General features: G+C 42.3%; 1 protein-coding gene across 1 annotated transcript in view; it reads right to left on the bottom strand.

Moving 5' to 3' along the window:
• Positions 1-17,232: 17,232 nt before the first annotated feature.
• Positions 17,233-24,633, bottom strand: part of LOC122919793 (metal cation symporter ZIP8-like) — a 40,576-nt gene continuing 33,175 nt past the window's right edge. Inside the window, exons 2-4 of the mRNA XM_044268980.1 lie at positions 23,221-23,428; positions 22,507-22,691; positions 17,233-18,046 (exon numbers count right to left, since the gene is read on the bottom strand). Of these exons, the coding sequence (XP_044124915.1) occupies positions 17,897-18,046; positions 22,507-22,691; positions 23,221-23,428 (543 nt within the window). The 3' untranslated portion in view covers positions 17,233-17,896. The remainder of the gene's footprint in view (positions 18,047-22,506; positions 22,692-23,220; positions 23,429-24,633) is intronic.

Genomic DNA, 24,633 nt, shown 5'->3' with positions numbered 1-24,633 from the left:
GATGGCCTCATGGAAGATACAGGAGCAACTTGATTGGAGGAGACTTCAACAGATGGTCTCGAGGAGGTACCCATAAAAGAAGAGAAAAGATTGTTACTGCGCACTTATGTAAGTGCCAGTGAAGAAACACCCCCCCCCCCCAACACCCCCCCTCCCCTTTTTAATAATTTCATGGTGCTAAGAATGGGGTAAAGTCGCCCTTTCAGGGTGGACTAGTTGTTATTATTGTGGTTATTGATATATATTAGTTGTCCTTGGTTTAATTAATTGAGTTATTAATTTAATAGTTATAGGTAAAATTAGGCACCGTGGCCAATTATAATGCACTAATAAAATGTTAATGATTCTTCAATATGTGTCTAATCTATTAATCACTAACAATATTGATACGTGATAATTTGGGATATATGACACCATGAATTTAGACGCTCACTGTATCATATGCTATACCAAGAGATTAAAAGTAATCCTATGTTTGCTTATTGAACTTTTTATGACGGTGGCAGAGGTATGATGGAGGCAACATGAGTAGCAGCTGTACCGAACATGATAGGTGGCAAGCAGCAGCAGTACCATGATGGAGGTAGGATGGCAGGTATGCAGCAACATGGACAAGATGAGGCACCGTCAGCAAGGCCAGATCTATATATCAGCCTTAGGGGTCATGCACAAAACCATATGTATTTTGCGGTCCGCAAAAAACACGGATGACGTCCGTGTATGCATTCCGTATTTCGCAAAAACGGAACAGCTGGCCCCTGATAGAACAGTACTATCCTTGTCCCTAATGCGGACAATAATAGGACATGTTCTATTTTTTCGCGTAACAGAAATACGGACATACGGAAACGGAATGCACACTAAGTAACTTCAGTTTTTTTTGCGGACCCATTGAAATGAATTGTTTTGTATACGGTCCGCAAAAAAATGGAACGGACACAGAAAGAAAATACGTTCGTGTGCATGAGCCCTTAGCCTGAGGAGTGTAAAAATCCTTCTGAATCCAGGCTTGGTTCATTTTGACAAAATGTTTTGGACATTTTTGGAAGACAACTTGGTCCACTTGGGTGTCACCTGCGGCATTGAAAACTCTCTCAGAGATGACACTAGAGGTTGGGCAATAAAGAAGAAAGAGAGCGTGCTATGCCAGTTTGGGCCAGTGTTCCAGTCTGCCTGCCCAGGTCAGGGAAATGGGTATGTGCCAGAGACTGGCCAGAGTGTAGGTAGACCTAAATCTGGCCATTGAGAGGGGAGCTCTCGGCTTGCTGACTGGCCTCAGCCTGGCGCGGCACTCGAAAAACTGCTCCATCATGTTGAGGAGACTAAACTGTCTACTGCTGGTTGCTGCAAGTGAGGATCTAAAAGTATGGCTATCCAATAACCGCCATACTGCTTGATGTCAATGATATGCCTGTTACTGCATAAGCAAGTGAGTCTACAGGTCACTATTCTGGCCAGCGTGCCTGAGGAGCCAGTTCTTTCCACCTCTGCCCCTCACTGAGATGATTGGGTGTCATGGCCAGTGTCAATGTCATCATCATCATCCTCCTCTTGCTCCTCCACGTCCGACTACTCTTCCTCCTACAGTGGCAGCACCCCCTCCTCCCCCATAGGAGTTTCTCATTGTGGGTCCCTAACAGCTACAGGGTGGACAGCAAGATGCGTAGCATTGTAGCATGAATGGCATGAGCTGTATGCTGAGACGGTCTGGTGCAAGACAAAATTGTTCACTGCTTTCCGCTGCTCGTACACACACTCTAGCATGTGCAATGTTAAACTGCAGTGAGTTGGAGCGTTGCAGATTAACCGGTGTAGCTGCAGACCATTCTGACGCTGCAAGTCCTGGAGAGCATTCCTCACCATGTGACAATGGTTGAAAAGAGGTACAGTCTACTGGACATTGCCAGCACTTTGCGCAAGCCAGTACATTTTTGAAAGGCTATACAGGGCACATGTGTTATTTCCCGCAGTCCTCTTCAAGAGACTGATTGCTGTCTCATTCGTGGGTGTGGATTTCAAACAGTCGTCCACGTAGAAATCTTTTTCCACAAAGGATCTGACATCTGACCCATAATTTGCTTCACCCTCTTGGACTGAATGTCTGAGATCATAGATAGCGACTGCAGGGAAAGGACTGTTTCTGAAGATGTGCACTCTCATTCGGTACACTATAATGTCTTCATTGGGGTCGTTGTTGCAGTACCAGAAGAACCTCAAGTAGTTTCTGTGTTATTCCTTGACGAGCAAGCAGTGGGACATCTGTTGCATGTCGGGCATAAATGCTACGGAATCTTTGCAGAAGGGTAGAAGTACCTCTAGAAGTCTGTTGTTGAGGTCTGGACCAGAAAGTAAGACATCATTTAGCGAGACGCCTTCGCACCTGACGTTCAAGTCAAATATTACTCGTATCTGCCTTGGTTTTTTAGGATGATACACGCTGAATATGGGTAAGTACCAACACTCCTCGGAGTCTTGGAGTGCAGGTGCCATTTCTGCATGGTTGTTCTGGAATATTCTTTCCATAAAAGTAAAGAAATGTTCTTTGATCTCTGGTGTCCTCTAAAGTTTATGTTTGAGAGAGATAAATCAACTGTAGACAAGTTATTTGCTGTTAGGTAAGTGTTGTTTCCGGGGTTTAAACGTTAAAGCTGCGACCCGGCTTTTTGACTTGTCTTTTACTATTCCTTGATCCATTATCTCTAAGAACAGCCTGTCTTCTATGGACATTGCGACCCTGTTGTCTTCTCTTGTCCTGTAGAAAACTGTGCACCCTAAGTGTTCTTGCTCACCATCGCAGCTGTGGTTTTCACAGGAGGGATCCACGAAAGAACGAGGCACAGGAGCTCTGTGTAGCTTTTATTAGGAAACTACTGTGACATGGCTGGAATAGGTAAGGACGTTCATTTTCAAGTGTGTTAGTGAGCAGACTGAGGTTGGCTTGTGTGCTCCTCCTAGACAGACGTCTCCTATGATGACCCATCCCAGGTCAAGTCTGTGGGCGTATGGAGCATTTTGGGGACCGTTCATCAGTCCTCTAACCTTATGAACTCGTAGTATGTCTCTTCCAAGGAGTAAGACTATCGGGTCTTCTGGGTCTAATTCTGGTATCAGGTGAGCTATACGCTTCAGATGGGGGTGGTATGCTGCTACCTCTGGTGTATCTCAGAAAGGTTGTTAGGAATGTGATTGCACTCCAGTATGGTTGGCAGGGACAAGCAGGTCTGACCATCTATGGACTCTACCTTGTACCCAGTTGCTTTACTCCCCACAGTCTCAACGGTACCTGAACATGTCCTTAAGGAGTAGGGAGAACCGGGCCCTACGATGTTAAAGGTGTCGAAGAAGGTGGATTTAGCTAAAGACCGATTGCTTTGATCATCCAAGATTGCATATACCTTGATCGCCTTACCCCGGTGACCAGCCGGGTAAACTCTGAAAAGGCAGATTTTTAAACAGAATTTCCCTCCTGGGAGTCCTTTACAGATTTCTGTGCTGTGAGAAGTGACTACTGCGGTGTCTCTGTCAGTGTCTATCTGCTTTCCGTCATGCTCCTCTGCTTGGGGTAATACCTGAGAGGGTGGTCCAGGGTGTAAATGTAACACCCCAGAGTTGTGTTACTGCACGCCTCTACCCCGCTACTATCTTCTAAGAGCCTGTATATTGTTATCTGATGTAATTTATATTATGTCTTCACAAATGTGCATGTAAAACCATGTTAAATACAATTGTTCCTGTAACTTTCCAGGTTTACCAGCCGGTGGCAGCAATGCATTGGCCAGGTACAAGGCCTAGTTTAGTGTATCTAGGCTGGAATCGATTATTCCAGCTTAGCTCCGCCTCTGTGAGCAGAGTGGGCTGTGCACAGATACTGCAGTATGGGTGGAGAAGAAATTTAGAGGTCAGTGTAACCTCCCCCATGCTAGGGGTAGGATGTGTGATTGCTTTCAGGAGATCCCCTGCATAGGGAAGATAGCAAGGATCTAGTCTCGGCTGAGACTTGATAATATTCCCAGACTGAGACCCTGCAGCCTCAGCTAAATGAAAGAAGCAGAGAACCACAAACAACCTCCAGAATTCCAGGAAGAAAGCATCCCCTGAGAAATCATCTGTGAGTTAAGTCCAGAGACCTAGGAGAAGCAATTCCTCCTCAGCTAGTCTGTCCCCACAAAGAAGAAAGTACAGAAAAGTGCAGAAGATTAATTCCTGACACAGTTACAGAGCTACCAAGCAGACATCCTATCCTGCAAGTTCCCCACATATCAAGCAGAAGCATTTATTCCTGCCAATGATTGCCAAAACCTGCTGGGACCAGAGACCAAAGCTTTATACTTCTTGGATACAAGTTATCTTCAGTAAAAAAACGTTCATCTAAAGGTCTGGACATCATTTCTGCTGCAGAATTCCTCTATTACTCCTACTATCACTGCACTCAAATATTTTGCAAGTGAGCAAGGAGTCCAGCTGTACCCAGGTAGGAGACACGGTTGACACCATTATCACCACCCTATAGAGACATTATAGGCCATTACACCACTCTGGCATTCCTAATCTGGGACGTGCGTTATAACACCTTGGAAGGGCCCTGGGGTAGTACCCTGCGCATTTGGCGTCACAAACAAATATAGACTACTATCCACCCATATCCTGGCCCACAGCATAAGTGGCATCAGCGTACCCGTTCCTTAAAGCAGTGTTGTGTTCTGTGCTACCGCATTCCGTGTATGTCACACTGACCTTACAGTTCCTGGCGAAGTGCGATATTGTAGCGCAGCACCTGAAGCAGATATTGTTTTCTTTGAGGAATTCTTTGCGGTCCTCTAAAGACTTCTCCCTAAAGGCTCTGCATTTTAGTAGAGGATGTGGTTTCTTGTGCAGGGGGCATTCTTTGGAAAGATCTTTGAGTGTGTTCTGTTCTTGAGAAGAATTAAACGACCTGTAAGGAGAACCTGTGGAGGCAATGTTAGTTTTGTGGACTGCCACTGGTGTTTTATAAGGTTTGATACCAGGGGTAGTGGGACATGACAATGTAAAGTCAAAAATGGAATCATTTCTGATCCTTGCCTGTTGAGTAGCAAAGTCTACAAACACCACAAAGGGGGGAAATGGTACATTATGAACCTACTTATAATGAAAACCATGTGCGATCCACTTCTCCTGTAGGTTATAAGGGAGTTTTTGGACAATCGTATTGACACCTCTGGCGGTGTCCAGGAATGCTAGCCCTGGCAGATCTCCATCTGCTTGAGCAACCTGAACTTCTATTAACAAGTCGCTGAGTTTCCTGAGCTTCTGATGACCCCTACCCACTATTCTGGGAAAATTATCAATTAATTTAGGTAGAAAGAAAGATCTAAGTCTCTTATGGCGTTTTGGAAGGAGGATCACCATGCCCTGTAGTTCTCAAGGCGATCGGTGAACTTTATAAGTCCTTTGGTAACCAGCTCCAGTTTAGCAAAGAACTTAGCTAAGTCCAAGTTGTTATGCTGCGTGTGTGGTCTATCACCATTCCTTTTAGGGGTTTCTAGCTTCGGGAAAACTGTATAATACCGTTCTGATGCGAAGGGTGTACCTTTAAGTTGAAGCAAAGGTTGTAGCTTTTCGTTCTGTAGGGCGGTAGTTGTGGTCAGCATCGCTTTGTCGCATACCATCCTGCTGAAGGTACTGTGGCTGATATGCTGCACCATAGTTGTCATCTGTCTTGGGATGCTGATGGACATATTCTAAGATGCGCTGTGCTGGATCTTGTTGATCTAGGTCTGGCCCAAGTACTTTGCTGTGTTTCTCGGATCCTAGGAACTCCAAGGCTTCTAGGAACTCTGTTTTGGCCATTGCGGCTGCCGCTTCTTTCTCTGCAGCGAGTTTCTCTAGCGACGCTTGCAGGCATGCTGTCTCTTCTTCCAGTAACGCTTTCTCTTTTTCCTTTGACGCTTGTAGACGTGCTCTTCTTCCTTTGATGCTTGTAGACGTGCTATCTCTTCTCCCAGTGACGCTCACAGGCGTGCTGTCTCTTTCTTTAGTTGCATCTCTTGTGCAGCAAAGGAAGACCTTACTTTTGCAGCCTCAGCTTCTGCACGGCCGAGAGCATCCTTTTCTCTTTTTGAGGACTTGCTAGAGCAGCTTGCTCGTGACCTGGTCCTGTATGATGATGCCTGGCTGGCGGACATTATGTCTTTTGCTGGCTGCTTAAAGGGGTTATCCCACTTTGCATTTTCATACTTACCTGCTGCCAGCGCGCCGTTCACTTCCTGGATTTTGGCTGGGGGCAGGCTTCATCTTGATTGAAGTCTTCTCCCGGCCGGGCCGCGTCCTGGACTGAATGCGCCATGGTGACTTATTCCTAGCCAGTATAGTACAGAGCCGGCGTGCGCGTTCACGGCTCTGTACTATTTTGGCCGGGAAGATGTCACCATCGCGCATGTGCGGCGGCGTGCGCATTCAGGACAGCGAGCGGCCCTGCCCGGAGAAAAGAAGGAGTCTTCTGCGCAAGCACGGCCACCAGGATTCCGGAGAAGAGCGGTGGCCGTAACCAGGGGAGACCGAATGACAACAATGAGATAAGTGGGGATGAATTTTCTCCTAAACGGTGGGAATGGGTTAATCAAATATATTTTTTATATTTACAAAAATGATCACTGTCAAATCATTAACAGATTTAACAGTGATCATTATGATGGGATAACCCCTTTAATATCTCTGTGGACTCTCTATATATTCTATGTAGAAACGGACTTCAGCGTGGTCTGGATCGTGCTGCAGTTGCTGGGCAGGGCCGTTTTTACCAAGGGGCAAAAGGGGCAGCTGCCCCAGGCCCAGTAGCTCCTGGGGGGCCCAAGGCAGCTGCCTCTTGAGCCCTGCTAGCTACTGCCCCGGGTGTCAAGCTGTCTGTGTACTTTAACGTTGTGATCTAGGACCTTAGATGACATCATCACCATGTGACCAGTAACCTAGCAATTACTGGTCAAATGGCTATGAGGTCATCACAGGTTCTAGCAGGAGTGTTGCAGAAGTTAACTGTGGAGCTTTTTTGTGTGAAGATTACATCAGAAAAAGGTGACAGGGGCTGTTATGTTAATATACTGTAAACTACTGTATAGTGGGGTGCTGTATACTGTGTGGGGGCCTGTATACTGTGGGGGGCTGTATATTGTGTGGGACTGTATACTGTGTGGTGGGCTGTATACTGTGTGGGGCTGTATACTGTGGGGGGCCTGTATACTGTGGGGGGCCTGTATACTGTGTGGGACTGTATACTGTGTGGTGGGCTGTATACTGTGTGGTGGGCTGTATACTGTGTGGGGGCCTGTATACTGTGGGGGGGGCCTCATACTGTGTGGTGGTCTGTATACTGTGTGGTGGGCTGTATACTGTGTGGGGGGGCCCTATACTGTGTGGGGGCCTGTATACTGTGTGGGGGCCTGTATACTGTGTGGTGGGCTGTATACTGTGTGGGGGCCTGTATACTGTGTGGTGGGCTGTATACTGTGTGGGGGGCTTTATACTGTGTGGGGGGGCTGTATACTGTGGGGGCTGTATACTGTGTGGGGGGCTGTATACTGTGTGGGGGCCTGTATACTGTGGGGGGCTGTATACTGCGTGGTGGGCTGTATACTGTGTGGTGGGCTGTATACTGTGGGGGGGCCTTATACTGTGTGGTGGGCTGTATACTGTGTGGTGGTCTGCATACTGTGTGGGGGGGCTGTATACTGTGTGGGGGCCTGTATACTGTGTGGTGGCCTGTATACTGTGTGGGGGGCCTGTATACTGTGTGGGGGGCCTGTATACTGTGTGGGGGGCCTGTATTCTGTGGGGGGGCCTGTATACTGTGCGGGGGCTGTATACTGTGTGGTGGGCTGTATACTGTGTGAGGGAGGCTGTATACTGTGTGGGGGGCTGTATACTGTGTGGGGGGCTATATACTGTGTGGGGGGCTGTATACTGTGTGGAGGCCTGTATACTGTGTGGGGGCCTGTATACTGTGGGGGCCTGTATACTGTGGGGGCCTGTATACTGTGGGAGCCTGTATAGTGTGGGGGGGCTGTATAGTTTGGGGGGGGCTGTATAGTGTGGGGGGCCTGTAAAGTGTGGAGGGCTATACTGCTGTACTGTATACTGTGGGGGTCTGTATACTTTGGGTGCGGTATAGTGTGGAGTGCTATACTGCTGTACTGTACAGTGTGGGGGGCTGTATCGTGTATAGTTTGGGGTGCTGTATACAGTGAGGTGTTGTATACTGTGAGGTGTTGTATACTGTGAGGTGCTGTATACTGTGGGCTGCTATACTGCTCTACTATATACTGTGGGGTACTGTATAGTGTGGGATGCTATACTGCATACTGTGTGGTGCTGTATACTATAGGGTGCAATACTGCATACTGTGGGGTGCTGGGGTGCACTGTAACACTAGGGTGAGCCGAGCCCTGGTCTCCTTCCTGCAGAGCGGTGCCCACTTCCAGCCTGAGCCCAGCTGCCCAGAGCACTGATCCTGAGCCGCTGGAGTCTTCAGTACTGTAAGTATTTACAGTCATTCACTGGACTCTACCAGATGTGTGGATTTTTTGTGTGTGTTGTGGTGGAGGGCGTGATTGCATGCTAAGGTGTGGGAAGGTGGGATCCAGGGGGCCCAAGTAAATTTTTGCCCAGGGTCCAATCAATATTAAAGACGGCCCTGTTGCTGGGGGCTGTACTCTCACTTCTTGTGACTGTATGGCAGCCGCTGCAATCTTGTATGCAGTACCGCGTGGCTGATGGCAGCTCCGTGTAGTCAGATCCACTATCGCTGGTGACTAGCATCTGTTTTACTGTTCTGTCTTCTTACACGTTCACACAGTGTGCAGTCTGACATTAAGTATAACCCATTCCTGTCTTCCAAATAACTGTTTTCTGTAGTCTAACTTGTTTACAACAGGATTGTAAATTGGTAAAACTACAAGAATACAAATGGCTTGTGTAAGTAAAACATATAGAATAGCATGTACAGTATCACATTGACAGAGAAAGCAGATGTCCAAAATGGCTGCCTATACATAGAACTGCATGGCTAGCTAACATAAATAACTCCCTGAGTGACATTTATACCTAGCTAAACAGCTCTGCGAACATAATGTCCCTGAAACAAGGGTGGATGTCTCTCACTAGATATACTTGCACAAAGATGGTGGAGTTTAAGAAGGAGAACTGCATGGAACAGCTCTGCTGATGTTCTGTAGTCTGTATGTAGACTGAAGACTGGCCTTTTCCTTCCCAGAATGCCTTGTACTACCCACAATGCCTAGCATCTCCCACAAAGCAATAATCTTTATTAACAAGAAAACAAGGTGCAATACATTTTTACCACCACTAGATGGTGCTGTTACCCAACTAATAACTACAGGAATACATAAAATGCAGCAGAATGAATTAGAAATGAAATAGACGTGAACTAAAATGAATATCTCTCTGTTGGAGGCAGAACACTGTGTATTGATGTAGTAATCATGTATAAGGTGATTTTTGGAACCATGTGGAGATAAAAATAAACTGAACCGGACTGAGTTCTAATGTCACATTATCACTCACAGATAATGTTGTGTATTGGTGTAGTAATCACCTATATGCTGGTTTAAAAAAATTAATCACTCCCCCTACTCAAAAAATAAATAAATGTAACTCTGTGGAGATAGAAATTAACGGTCTGAGGCCTACCCTGTTTATTGGTATAGTAATTACCTATAGTAATTAAAAATTGGAAATGTGTGGACATACAAATAAAGGGAAACGTATTGAGCCATAATATCACATAATATCAAGTTGCAACACTGAGACGCATTGACAATTTGCAAAAGAGTTTGCTTCTCACCGAGCAATCACTCTTTGGGGTAGATGAGGGGGAGGGCAACAGAGAGGAGGCTGAGGAAAGTGAGGTAGCTAGCTGGGTAACAGTTAGAAAGCGGGGTGGAGGGAAGAGTGCCAGGGAGGCTAGCCCTGATCTGACACACCCTAACAAGTTTGCACGCTTGGCAGATAAGGGGGATGTCAGTCCAGGGACGGCACTGCCGCAGCCTGACACTTCCTCTGCCAGTCAGGGGAATGTCAGCTCCGGTAAGCAGGGGACCAGGAGAGCAGGGCAGGCCAAACAGGTGCTGGTAGTGGGAGACTCAATTATTAGGGGAACAGACAGGGAAATCTGTCACAAAGACCGTGATCGACCAGCCAGTGTGCTGTCTTCCTGGCGCTAGAGTTCGACACATCGCGAATCGGGTTGACAGATTACTGGGAGGGGCTGGAGAAGATCCAGCGGTCACGGTCCATATCGGAACCAATGACAAAGTTAGGGGTAGGTGGAGAGTCCTTAAAAATGATTTCAGGGATTTAGGTCAAAAGCTTAGGGCAAGGACCTCAAAGGTAGTATTTTCCGAAATACTACCTGTACCACGGGCCACACAAGAAAGGCAGCGGGAGATTAGGGAGATTAACAAGTGGCTCAAGAACTGGTGTAGGAAGGAGGGGTTTGGGTTCCTGGAGAACTGGGCCGACTTCTCTATCGGCTACAGGCTCTATCGTAGGGACGGGCTGCACCTCAATGGGGAAGGGGCAGCTGTGCTGGGGAAGAAGATGGCTAGAAGGTTGGAGGAGTGTTTAAACTAGGGACTGGGGGGAGGGAAATTACATTATAGGAGGGGAAGATAGTGCAGATAGAGACCGGGGGCAAGGTAGTGGGACTGGGGGAGGAATGGAAGGAGGGACTAGAACAGTTCAGAAGGAAAGGTGTAGGGTAAAAAATATACATAAACCTCTCAAATGTATGTATACTAATGCCAGAAGCCTGACTAATAAAACTGGTGAACTGGAATTAGTGATGTGTGAGGAGGACTATGACATAGTGGGAATAACTGAGACATGGCTGGATGATAGCTATGACTGGGCAGTTAATGTACAGGTTACAGTCTGTTTAGAAAGGATCGTCAAAACCGGAGAGGGGGAGGGGTCTGCCTTTATGTAAAGTCCTGTCTAAAGCCCACACTCCGTGAAGATATAAGTGAGGGACATGAACATGTGGAGTCACTGTGGGTAGAGATACATGGAGCTAAAAACAATAATAAATTACTAATAGGAGTTTACTATAAACCACCTAATATACCAGAGTCCACAGAAAATCTACTACTAAATGAGATAGACAAGGCGGCAAATCATAATGAGGTGGTTATTATGGGGGACTTCAACTACCCAGATATAGACTGGGAAACTGAAACTTGTATATCTCATAAAGGAAACAGGTTCTTGGCAATAACCAAAGACAATTACCTCTCCCAACTGGTTCAGGACCCGACTAGAGGGACGGCCATACTGGACTTAGTATTAACCAATAGACCTGACAGAACAACAGACGTGCAGGTTGGGGGACACCTGGGAAATAGTGACCATAAAGTAATAACCTTCCAATTATCATTCAAAAGAGCGTTTCTACAGGGAGGAACAAAATTACCAAACTTCAAAAAAGCTAAATTTAGCCAACTAAGAGAGGCCATAGGCCTAACTAAATGGGATAAAGTCCTCACAAATAAAAATACAGCCACAAAATGGGATATCTTTAAAAACATCCTAAAATCTCATTGTGAGAGGTACATACCGTATGGAAATAAAAGGTTAAGGAACAAAAAGAAACCAATGTGGATAAACAGAACTGTAAAGAAAGCAATAAATGACAAAAATAAAGCATATAAAACACTAAAACAGGAGGGTAGCACGGAAGCACTGAAAAACTATAAGGAAAAAAATAGAACATGTAAAAAACAAATAAAAGCAGCCAAACTAGAGACCGAGAGATTAATTGCCAAAGAGAGTAAAACTAACCCTAAAATGTTCTTCAATTATATAAATGTTAAAAAGTATAAATCTGAAGGTGTCGGCCCTTTAAAGAGTAATGAGGGGGGAGTCGCAGAGAGCGACGAGGAGAAAGCAAAGCTGTTAAATATTTTTTTCTCCAATGTATTCACTGAAGAAAATAAACTGTCAGATGAAATGCTGAATGTTGAAATAAATTCCCAATTAAAAGGGTCCTGTCTGACCCAGGAAGAAGTACAACAGCGACTTAAAAAGATTAAATAGACAATCGCCAGGACCAGATGGCATACACCCCCGTATCATAACTGAATTAAGTAATGTCATAGCCAGACCCTTATTTCTGATATTTGCAGATTCTATATTGACAGGGAATGTCCCACAGGATTGGCACATGGCAAATGTGGTGCCAATATTCAAAAAGGGTCCAAAAACAGAGCCTGGAAAATATAGGCCGGTAAGTTTAACATCTGTTGTGGGTAAACTGTTTGAAGGTTTTCTGAGGGATGCTATATTAGAGCATCTCAACGGAAATAAGCAAATAACGCCATATCAGCATGGCTTCGTGAGGGATCGGTCATGTCAAACTAATTTAATCAGTTTCTATGAGGAGGTAAGTTCTAGACTTGACAGCGGCGAATCAATGGATGTCGTGTATCTGGACTTCTCCAAAGCATTTGACACTGTACCACATAAAAGGTTAGTATATAAAATGAGAATGCTCGGACTGGGAGAAAACGTCTGTAAGTGGGTAAGTAACTGGCTCAATGATAGAAAACAGAGGGTGGTTATTAACGGTACATACTCAGATTGGGTCACTGTCACTAGTGGAGTACCTCAGGGGTCAGTATTGGGCCCTATTCTCTTCAATATATTTATTAATGATCTTGTAGAAGGCTTGCATAGTAAAATATCAATTTTCGCAGATGACACTAAACTGTGTAAAGTAATTAACACTGAAGAGGACAGTATACTACTACAGAGGGATCTGGATAGATTGGAGGCTTGGGCAGATAAGTGGCAGATGAGGTTTAACACTGACAAATGTAAAGTTATGCACATGGGAAGGAATAATGCAAGTCACCCGTACATACTAAATGGTAAAACACTCGGTAACACTGACATGGAAAAGGATCTAGGAATTTTAATAAACAGCAAACTAAGCTGCAAAAAACAGTGTCAGGCAGCTGCTGCCAAGGCCAATAAGATAATGGGTTGCATCAAAAGGGGCATAGATGCCCGTGATGAGAACATAGTCCTACCACTTTACAAATCATTAGTCAGACCACACATGGAGTACTGTGTACAGTTCTGGGCTCCAGTGAACAAGGCAGACATAGCAGAGCTGGAGAGGGTCCAGAGGAGGGCAACTAAAGTAATAACTGGAATGGGGCAACTACAGTACCCTGAAAGATTATCAAAATTAGGGTTATTCACTTTAGAAAAAAGACGACTGAGGGGAGATCTAATTACTATGTATAAATATATCAGGGGTCAGTACAGAGATCTATCCCATCATCTATTTATCCCCAGGACTGTGACTGTGACGAGGGGACATCCTCTGCGTCTGGAGGAAAGAAGGTTTGTACACAAACATAGAAGAGGATTCTTTACGGTAAGAGCAGTGAGACTATGGAACTCTCTGCCTGAGGAGGTGGTGATGGTGAGTACAATAAAGGAATTCAAGAGGGGCCTGGATGTATTTCTGGAGTGTAATAATATTACAGGCTATAGCTACTAGAGAGGGATCGTTGATCCAGGGAGTTATTCTGATTGCCTGATTGGAGTCGGGAAGGAATTTTTTATTCCCCTAAAGTGAGGAAAATTGGCTTCTACCTCACAGGTTTTTTTTGCCTTCCTCTGGATCAACTTGCAGGATGACAGGCCGAACTGGATGGACAAGTGTCTTTTTTCAGCCTTATGTACTATGTTACTATGTTACTCACAGATAAAGTTGTGCGCTACCTTGTGTATTGGTGTAGTAATTATGTATATTCTGATTTTAGTAAATTCAAGAACCCCACCCCCTAAAAAAATTGGAGCTGTGTGGAGATAGAAATAAATGGAAATGGACTGAGGCCTAATATCCAGTCATCACTCACAGATAATTATTTAAGCTATCCTGTGTATTGGTGTAGTAATCACCTATATGCTGGTTTGAATAAAATTCAACAATCCCCTCCAAAAATTTGCAACTGTGTGGAGATTTCAGATTAGTTTCACACCTACATTAATGGTAAAACATGTGTTGTACAGTTTTGCGCCTAGTTTACCACCCAACCCCACCCAAAAAAAGAAAGGATTTCTGTAGAAATGGGAAACAAATTGAAACAATGTCCTTACAGGTAGCTGCTTTTGAGATTTGCAGCAGCTGCAGTTGCGCTAGGAGGCACACCCAGCCTCAGCTCCTCACTTCTCACTCCCTGCCTGACAGCTTTCCCTGTCTGTCCTTATTCTACACACAATTACTTAACATTCCCCATATGTCTACTTTATGGTGGCATCATTTTGGAAATGTCATTTAATTTTTTTTAGGACGTTAGAAGACTTAGAAATTTAGAAGCAATCCTTAAAATTTTTAAGAAAATTGGCAAAACTGACTTTTTAAGGACCAGTTCAGGTCTTAAGTCACTTTGTGGGGCTTACATAGTGGACACCCCCATAAATGACCCCATTGTAGAAACTACACCCCTCAAGTTACTTAAAACTGATTTTACAAACTTTGTTAATCCTTTAGGCGTTCCACAAGAATTAAAGGAAAATGGAGATCACATTTTTAATTTCACTTTTTTGGTAGATTTTCCATTTTAATCCAACTTTTTCTTTAACGCATCGAGGATTAACAGCCAAACAAAACTCAATATTTATTACTCAGATTCTGCAGTTTACAGAAACACCCCACATGTGGTCATAAACTGCTGTATGGGCACACGGCAGGTCGCAGAAGAAAAGGAGCACCACATTGTTTTTGGAAGGCAGACTTTGCTGAACTGGTTTTTAGATGCCATGTCCCATTTGCTGTATACCGCTGTACAGCCTTTCTGGGGGGTGTATTTCCCCTGTAACTGGGGCTACTATGTCAGCCCCAGTTACAGGGGAAATCAATAGTGAAAAAAAAAATGTGAAGTTAACATGGAGACACTAAAACATCATTTTTTTTTGTTTAAAAAATGTTTACATATTAGGTAGCACCGCGTCCGTAACAACCAGCTCTATAAAAATATCACATGACCTAATCCCTCGGGTGAACACCGTAAAAAAATAAAAACTATGTAAAAAAAAGCCATTTTTGTCACCTTACATCACGAAAAGTGCAACACCAAGTGATCAAAAAGGCGTATGTCCCACAAAATGGTACCATTTAAACCGTCACCTCATTCTGCAAAAAAAGAGCCCCTACATAAGAAAATCATAAAAAAAAATACAAAAACTATAGCTTTTAGAACATGGACACATTAAAACATATTTTTTTTGTTTTAAAAATGCTATTATTGTGTAAAACTTAAATAAATAAGAAAAAGTATAAATATTAGGTATCGCCACATCCATATCCATCTGCTCTATAAAAATGTCACATGACCTAACCCCCCAGGTGAACGCTGTAAAAATAAATAAATAAAAACTGTGCTAAAACAGTGCAGGGCTGATCGAGGCCTGTGAAAGACCCGACAGCTCCTGCACTCTCATAGCTCTTTCTGCACTGTATACACAGCGCTCGGTGAGAGCTGTGTATACAGCGATCTAGAAGGCAGGGACACCTGGGCACTGTCCCTGCCTTCTCTAAGGGTTGCCCTGCTGTCACTGACAGTGGGCAACCTGATCTGCAGTTGCATGATTAGCGTGCAGCTGCGATCTCTGAGTGGACGTTCCAGAACGTCCATTTAGAGATAAGGAGCACCACATGGTTTTTGGAAGGCAGACTTTGCTGAACTGATTTTTAGATGCCATGTCCCATTTGAAGCCCCCCTGATGCACCCTTACAGTAGAAACTCCTGGAAACACCCTTCCAAAGTGACCCCATTTTAGAAACTAGGGGATAAGGTGCCAGTTTTATTGGTACTATTTTTGGGTACATATGATTTTTGGGTACTTTATGGGGCAAGGTGACCCAAAAATTGGTTGTTTTAGCACAGTTTTTATTTATTTATTTTTACAGCGCTCACCTGAGGGGTTAGGTCATGTGACATTTTTATAGAGCAGATGGATACGAATGTGGCGATACCTAATATTTATACTTTTTCTTATTTATTTAAGTTTTACACAATAATAGCATTTAAAAAAAAATATATATGTTTTCACTGAAATTTCAAATGCTACATTAATGGTAAAACATGTGTTGTACAGTTTTGCGCCTAGTTTACCACCCAACCCCACCCAAAAAAAGAAAGGATTTCTTTTGAGATTTGCAGCAGCTGCAGTTGCGCTAGGAGGCCCACCCAGCCTCAGCTCCTCACTTCTCACTCCCTGCCTGACAGCTTTCCCTGTCTGTCCTTATTCTACACACAATTCTTCTTTCTAGTTGTAGCCTTTCCCTGCAATGACCCTGGCAGTAGAATACAATCTTGATTGTGACTTTTGACTGTCTCTGACTCCCTCAGAGACCAGCACATCCTCTCAGTCATGTGAGCACCCTTCTTCTTCTATAGTGCTTTTTCCGACTGACATATGCTATAAAATGGCGCTACACATTGTTTTACTAGATTCATCAGAAATAAATCTGAAAAACTTTAGGTTCGTCTGCTGGACAAAAATTTGGCAAAGTTTCTAACGTCATTGTGAACTGGTTCGCTAATCATAAATATATATATTTGCATTTCTTTAATTAGCTTTTATCCCCCCCAGCAAACGCAAAAGAGTGTTTGGGAATATAAGGATGCAGTAGTAGCGAGAATCAACATACCAAATGAGCAAAACAGAGAATTAATGGGTGTCTACACTACCTTGGGGTCTCAAGTACCCTGTTCTCTTAACCCTTCCCAGACACTCCTATCAGCATGACATACGAGATTGAATCCCCATGTTAGGCCTCATTTACATTACCATGTCTGGTTTTTGGTCTGCAAAAAAACGAATGAATTCCATATTTTTGCACTCTCGTCAATAGAAAGGCATATTCTTATCCACAAGAACTGACAAGAACAGGACCTTTTGTCAGATATTCCGATCAAACACACAGATCCATGAAAAACCGGTTGTGCGACTAGCCCCCCTGACTTGTATCGGTCAGTGTGCTACCTTTTAAAAAATGGATAGCACATTAAAGAAAAATATGATTGTTTTCCTGAGGTCTAACATGTGAACCTCTATTTAAAGTTGACAACCCTCACAAATGAAATTGAGAAAAGGATAATAAAGGATACATGTATGTTCAGAAATGGTAATTTTATATTTAATATGGATGCTGTCCCTCTCATACAATATACAATAAAAATGAAACACTTTGGGAAATGATACATTTTAATATTTGGCTTGCTTGCATTTAAACATGTATAAAAATACTCTTTTGATGTTGTACGTATTATTTAGTTTTGCGCATTGACAGATATCCCATAGTCCTTCATTAATTCTATGGCTTTAAAGTGCAGCTAAGGATAAAAAAAAATACAAAAGTTGGAAACAAAAGGCAGAAAATGTAAGTATTGATCAAAGTACTCTACATACCAATAAGTAAAAAAGAAAAAAACGGAAAAATCAAGTGGATGTGATTTGGATGTGAGCACATTATTAGATATTTTTTCTCCAAAATCACATTCATGAAGGGGCAAGAGATGCCAGTATTGTATGCGTGTCATGTATTGTAACACCGTTGGCTCACTATAACACTGTACAGGTAATGCCTGGTGCATTCAATAAATATACATACAAATATTTGCTTCTCTTAAAGAAGCAACAGTTTGTTATTCATGCCTTGAATCCAAATGCAAAGTTTTTGAATTCTTTCTTTGTATTTTGTAATCCAAGTCTGCATAAACATTGATCATTCATCATCACTTCTTGAAGTATGAAAGAAGAGAAGGTAAAAGTCATTGAAGTATCTTTGTATCTTTCTGTGTATTCCTAGCCATTACGGCAATCCATATTATGCCAGTTTAATTTCTCCTGCATACAGAGTTATTAATAGAATGATGGCAAATCCAGACAACAGACCAGCATTCTGAACCAGAAAATACACCATATCTGTTTTTCTCCCTTTTATCTTGTCTTTGAGCATGTCATTCAATTCAGGAAACTGAAAGACAAAATAAATCATAGAAATCATAGAAATTTATTTTTAACCACTTCACATCCGGGCCATGTGCCCCCTTCCTGACCAGATTTGGCAAATCTGACATATCTCACTTTATGTGGTAATAACTTTAGAACACTTTTATTTATCCAAGCCATTCAGAGATTGTTTTCTCGTGACACATTGTACTTCATGATAGTCATAAATTTGAGTCAATATATTTCACCTTTATTTATGAAAAAAATCCAAAATTTACCCAAAATTTAGAAAAATTCGCAATTTTCCAAATTTAAATTTCTCTGCTTTTAAAACAGAAAGTGATACCTCATAAAATATTTATTACTTAACATTCCCCATATGTCTACTTTATGGTGGCATAATTTTGGAAATGTCTTTTTTTTTTTTTTTAGGACGTTAGAAAGCTTAGAAGTTTAGAAGCAATCCTTAAAATTTTTAAGAAAATTGGCAAACCCCACTTTTTAAGGACCAGTTCAGATCTTAAGTCACTTTGTGTGGCTTACATAGTGGATACCCCCATAAATGACCTGAATGGCTCTTTCACACCTGCGTTCTTGTCTTCCGGCATAGAGTTCCGTCGTCGGGGCTCTATGCCAGAAGAATCCTGATCAGGATTATCCCCATGCATTCTGAATGGAGTGAAATCCGTTCAGGATGCATCAGGTTGTCTTCAGTTCCGGAACGGAACGTTTTTTGGCCGGAGAAAATACCGCAGCATGCTGCGCTTTTTGCTCCGGCCAAAAATCCTGAAGACTTGCCGCAAGGCAGGATCCGGAATGAATGCCCATTGAAAGGCATTGATCCGGATCCGGCCTTAAGCTAAACGTCGTTTCGGCGCATTGCCGGATCCGACGTTTAGCTTTTTCGGAATGGTTACATGGCTGCCAAGACGCTAAAGTCCTGGCAGCCATGGTAAAGTGTAGTGGGGAGCGGGGGAGCAGCATACTTACCGTCCGTGCGGCTCCCGGGGCGCTCCAGAGTGACGTCAGGGCGCCCCACGCGCATGGATGATGTGATCGCATGGCACGTCATCCATGCGCATGGGGCGCTCTGACGTCACTCTGGAGCGCCCCGGGAGCCGCGCGGACTGTAAGTATACCGCTCCCCCGCTCCTTCTATGGCAACCAGGACTTTAATAGCGTCCTGGGTGCCATAGTAACACTAAAAGCATTTTGAAGACGGATCCGTCTTCAAATGCTTTCAGTACACTTGCGTTTTTCCGGATCCGGCATGTAATTCCGGCAAGTGGAGTACACGCCGGATCCGGACAACGCAAGTGTAAAAGAGGCCTTAATCCTTTAGGCGTTTCCTAATTAAAGGAAAATGGAGATCAAATTTTTTTATTTAACTTTTTTGGTAGATTTTCCATTTTAATCCAACCTTTTCTTTAACGCATCAAGGATTAACAGCCAAACAAAACTCAATATTTATTACCCAGATTCTGCGGTTTACAGAAACACTGCACATGTGGTCATAAACTGCTGTATGGGCACACGGCAGGTCACAGAAGAAAAGGAGCACCACAAGGTTTTTGGAAGGCAGACTTTGCTAAACTGGTTTTTAGATGCCATGTCCCATTTGAAGCCCCCCTGATACAGTAGAAACTCCTGAAAACACCCTTCCAAAGTGACCCCATTTTGGAAACTAGGAGATAAGGTGCCAGTTTTATTGGTACTATTTTTGGGTACATATGATTTTTGGGTACTTTATGGGGCAAGGTGACCCAAAAATTGGTTGTTTTAGCACAGTTTTTATTTATTTATTTTTACAGCATTCACCTGAAGGGTTAGGTCATGTGACATTTTTATACAGCAGATGGATACGAATGTGTCGATACCTAATATTTAAACTTTTTCTTATTTATTTAAGTTTTACACATTAATAGCATTTTTAAAACAAAAAAAATTATGTTTTAATGTGTCCATGTTCTGAAAGCTATAGTTTTTTTTATTTTTTAAATGATTTTCTTATGTAGGGGCTCATTTTTTGCGGAATGAGGTGACGGTTTAATTGGTACCATTTTGTGGGACATACGCCTTTTTGATCACTTGGTGTTGTACTTTTTGTGATGTAAGGTGACGAAAATTGCTTTTTTTGACACAATCTTTATTTTTATCTTTTTACGGTGTTCACCCGAGGGGTTAGGTCATGTGATATTTTTATAGAGCTGGTTGTTACGGACGCGGTGATACCTAATATGTATACTTTTTTAAAATTTATTTCACTTTAACACAATAATAGCATTTTTTAAACCAAAAAAATGATGTTCTGAAAGCTATAGTTTTTTAAATTTTTTTAATGATTTTATTATGTAGGGGCTCATTTTTTGTGGAATGAGGTGATGGTTTTATTGGTACCATTTTGTGGGACATAAGCTATTTTGATTACTTGGTGTTGCTCTTTTTGTGATATAAGGTGACAAAAATGGCTTTTTTGACAGTTTTTTTTTTATGGTGTTTATTGGACTGGGTGGATCATGTGATATATTTATAGAGCCGACCGTCACGGATGCGGCAATACCAAATATGTCAATTTAATTTAATTTTTTCTATTTTTTACATTTTTATTTAATTCCTTACTTGGGGAATTTTTTTTTTTTACATGTGAGCCTTTTTTTAATTTTTTTATTTTAACACTTTATTTTTATTTATTTTTATTTTTTTACACTTTTCTTCCCCCATAAGGCCATACAAAACCTTTGGGGGGCATTTAACTTCACTTTTTTTTTTCACTATTAATTTCTCCTGTAACTGGGGAAATACACCCTCCAGAGAGGCTGTACAGTGGTATACAGCGCTATACAGCCTCAGTGCAGGGCTGATCAAGGCCTGTGAAAGACCCGACAGCTCCTGCACTCTCATAGCGCTTCCTGCACTGTATACACAGCGCTCGGTGAGAAGACACCTGGGCACTGTCCCTGCCTTCTCTAAGGGTTGCCCTGCTGTCACTGACAGCGGGCAACCTGATCTGCAGCTGCACGATTAGCGTGCAGCTGCGATCTCTGAGTGGACTTTCTAGAACGTCCATTCAGAGATATAGAACCACCTCCCGGATGTTTTTAGTCAATGTGTGGACGGGAGGTGGTTAGTTAAAGTGCAAATCAAATAGCATGCCATCATGTTAGTGTAGGACTTGTATGAATGTTTATATCTCGCCCACATTGCTCAGATGGGTGAGATAAAAGGAATCCAGAAGGCTGTATGGTTTCAGAAAAGTATAGTTTGCTGGAGCTGGTTTATTCAGACTGTGTTTATGGGCTGGATTTTTATGGTAGGTAGGATTTGTAGAGGGACCTACCATTCCACCCCAATCCAGTACATCTCTTCCCAAGTATAGTCACTGGGAAAATTTCTAGAGAACAAATATAGGCCTCAGTGCCTCAGTCTGGCTCAGAGTCTTGAATCTGGTAGACATTTCTCCTGTGAAATATCTGTTTTGTAAGCACCAAGGGACAGGACTTTGATTTAATGTTTATGTGTTATATTTTGGTTCTGTGGCTTCACCTCAAGTGCCTGTATAACTTGGATGCCTTGTTTTGTGCTGGATACAAAAACAAATGAGTTTTGTAGTTTTAAGACTGCTGAACCCAGTGAAGTCTGTCATCGCCAGTCCTGTTCACACACAGATCCCTACAGCAGGCATGGAGACTTTTTCTAGTGTGACTTTCTAATTGTAACAATTGACTGCTTCCATCTACAGAGGTCGTCAAGTATCCCCAGTCTAAAATATCACAAAAGTCTACATTTTGTTCTTAAATAAGATCCTTTTTTTACCCACAAAACAAACATAGAAGAGCATTAAGTGTCTGAAATATTTCCTGTGCAGGAGACCCCAGAAGAATGTCATGAGGAGCCATTTTTAGCCAATCACATTACTTTCCCTACTACATGGCAATCTTTCACGAAAAGCACAGTAAAAAACAAAAGTTTTGAGACTAACAAAACTTTTGGTTTTCACAAAGTTTGCTACTTCATTGTTTTTACATATTTTTGTCACATGTTTCCAGTCTGCCTATGAAAGATGTGGCTAATTTATTTAGAGGAGCATGTGCATGGGCATTTGTGATGTTTGTGCCCCAGAGACTGAAACCTATGTCAGCTAGGACCTGGAACATATTTCTGTTATAATTTACTCCAGTTTCCTGTTGTAAATTATTGTAAATGTGTCAGGCTGTGGTGGCCAGAGCAGTGGAGAAAAGGCCAAAAGTTGCTACATTTGCCCAAAAACTTGTAACTTTTATATGCCACAAAACTGGGGTTCAGCCTTTGTAAATGACCCCAACATTTTATAGTCTTAAACATGATGTAAATACTTAAATCATAGAAAAGTTTTTATCCTGAGCTCAGTAATCTACTATTTTACACTTTACTCAGATATGAGCCTAGGTGACCTGACAGAGCCACTAGAAAAAACCACACAAGCTACTAAATAATTATGCTTCTTACCATATCAGCGAGTCCTATGTACAGAAACATTCCTCCAGCTATTCCAAAGATAATATTAGGTTCAAAGTTATTGCCCACTAGAATCCCAATAATCAGTCCAATGTAACATGAGCAAGCTGATGTAAAATTGAAGAATAGCGCCTGAGGAATACTCATCCCGGAACTTATCAAGATGGCAAAATCACCTGAAAAGTAAAAATATGTAATATATAATAGGCATAGATCATATATCATTCATATTATTCATTCAGTTTTTATATAGAACTTTGTTGATGCTTTTATACTTTTGCATGGTGGGGAGTAATAGATCTATCTTTATGAAAGATGCAGTAGTTGATTATTTACTAAAAAATATGTATTCTGCAAATACTGAAAATGTACACATTTTTTTCTTATGCCTTCTGCAGTTCTTCACAATTTTCAAGATCTTTGCTTGCAGTGATTCAGTAGGCACATGTATCCTTTAGGAATGGGTTATAAAAGTCAAATTGGGATTGGTCTCCTTTGTCACATCTTTAAAAACTGTGATACATTCTCTCTTCCCATATCACAACGCATTTAGGCAAATCTGCCACTCACAGGTCTGAGAATCCTAGGTCACAATAATAAATTAATAAACTAATGTTAACCCTGTAATTACTGATCACACAGCTTTTTTGACCAGTCATTGATTGTTCACTCAATTAATATTGACTATAATGTTGCACTCCTTACCAAATTCATGCGGAAACTCCTCACACAGAATCGCAATAGATGTGCTCAGCCCCTGCAAAGGGGACTGGGTAAATGAAGCTCCAATAGCAAGTCCATCAATTAAGTTATGTAGGGCATCACTCAATGTAATCATCCATGCCATTGTTCCAATATCCCTTAGTGGTGTCCATTTTCTTACTCTGCAACAATGGCCCACTTCATCTGAGTCCTGCAACACATTGTAATGTGAAAGTGAAGGTAAATGGCAGCAAAATGTTGTTTTATTCTGTAGCTTCTACAAAATAGTTTTGTGGAATGGTATCTTATGTAAGCAACCTGAGACATTATATAGGCTATGGACACCTTTGGGGCATTTTTTTTTATTATTTCATCCTACTTACAGTATTTGGGCAAAAAAATATTATTTCCACGTTTTAAAAGATTTTCATCAGTTTCTTTTTTACAGCCTACAGTTTCACTGCATCTACAGACTGTTCTTTTTCTTATTCAATGAAGCCAATCAGAGGAGCTCTTCGAAGGCTCAATCTGTATCCCTTATCTTTATTTTTCTACTAGTACATAAGCAGTTATTTTAAGCCATATTCTTATCAAACTGAGAGGTAACATGCCTGGATACTTCACGTGACCACAGCTGCCAATCATTGACCTCATTGGTCGGCAGTTGAGGACAGTGATTGGTTGCAGTGGAAATGTGCCAATCCTGGCACGTTACAGCTGATGTTAATAAACAAACTGTGACTGGAGTACCAGACCAGCATTTCAAAAAACCCTTTTAACTCCTTTACATGTACAGTACAGCAGGCCGGAAGTTCCCCCACTGATTTGGCGGGCAAAGGAACTGGGTACAGTAATACAGTAATATTTGTTAGTATAGAAAACCACCATTCTTAATATGATAAGGCCTGGCATGTAAGTGATCAGCCTTGCATGTGAACTGTCCTAGGTTCCAATCACAGGAGAGATGTCTTTATTTATGTTTTACTTAATTGAACCCATAATACAAGGCTATAGCCTTACTATTTTGAGAATGGAGGTTTTCTATACTTAGAAAGCTAGTGCATATTACATTTATTGTGCCTGTGAATAAACCGGCAATATGTGTTAGCTTTCTAAGCATAGATATTTACATGCTAGGACACAGCTCTGCCCTCAGCATGCCGATGTCTAGCCCTGTCAATCAAGGGAATAGGTGCCCCAACATGGTTATTTGCATATGAGTAAAAACGCTGAAATGTCTGCAGCTGTTTAACATACAGACAAAAGACAGGTATTGTTTTATTCAGCATGATCAGTCCTACCAGGCAGTATGTGTGGTTTAATAGGGAAGATAATGCTAACAGAGGCTCTTTAAAAGCAGAGAAATTCTAACTTAGAAAATTGACAATTTTTCAAAATGTTCTGTAAACGATCAGA

This window comes from Bufo gargarizans, chromosome 9 (genome assembly GCF_014858855.1).
Source record: "Bufo gargarizans isolate SCDJY-AF-19 chromosome 9, ASM1485885v1, whole genome shotgun sequence".
NCBI lineage: Eukaryota > Metazoa > Chordata > Amphibia > Anura > Bufonidae > Bufo > Bufo gargarizans.
The sequence above is the reverse complement of the archived record's forward strand: the minus strand, read 5'-3'. Positions and strand labels throughout refer to the sequence as shown.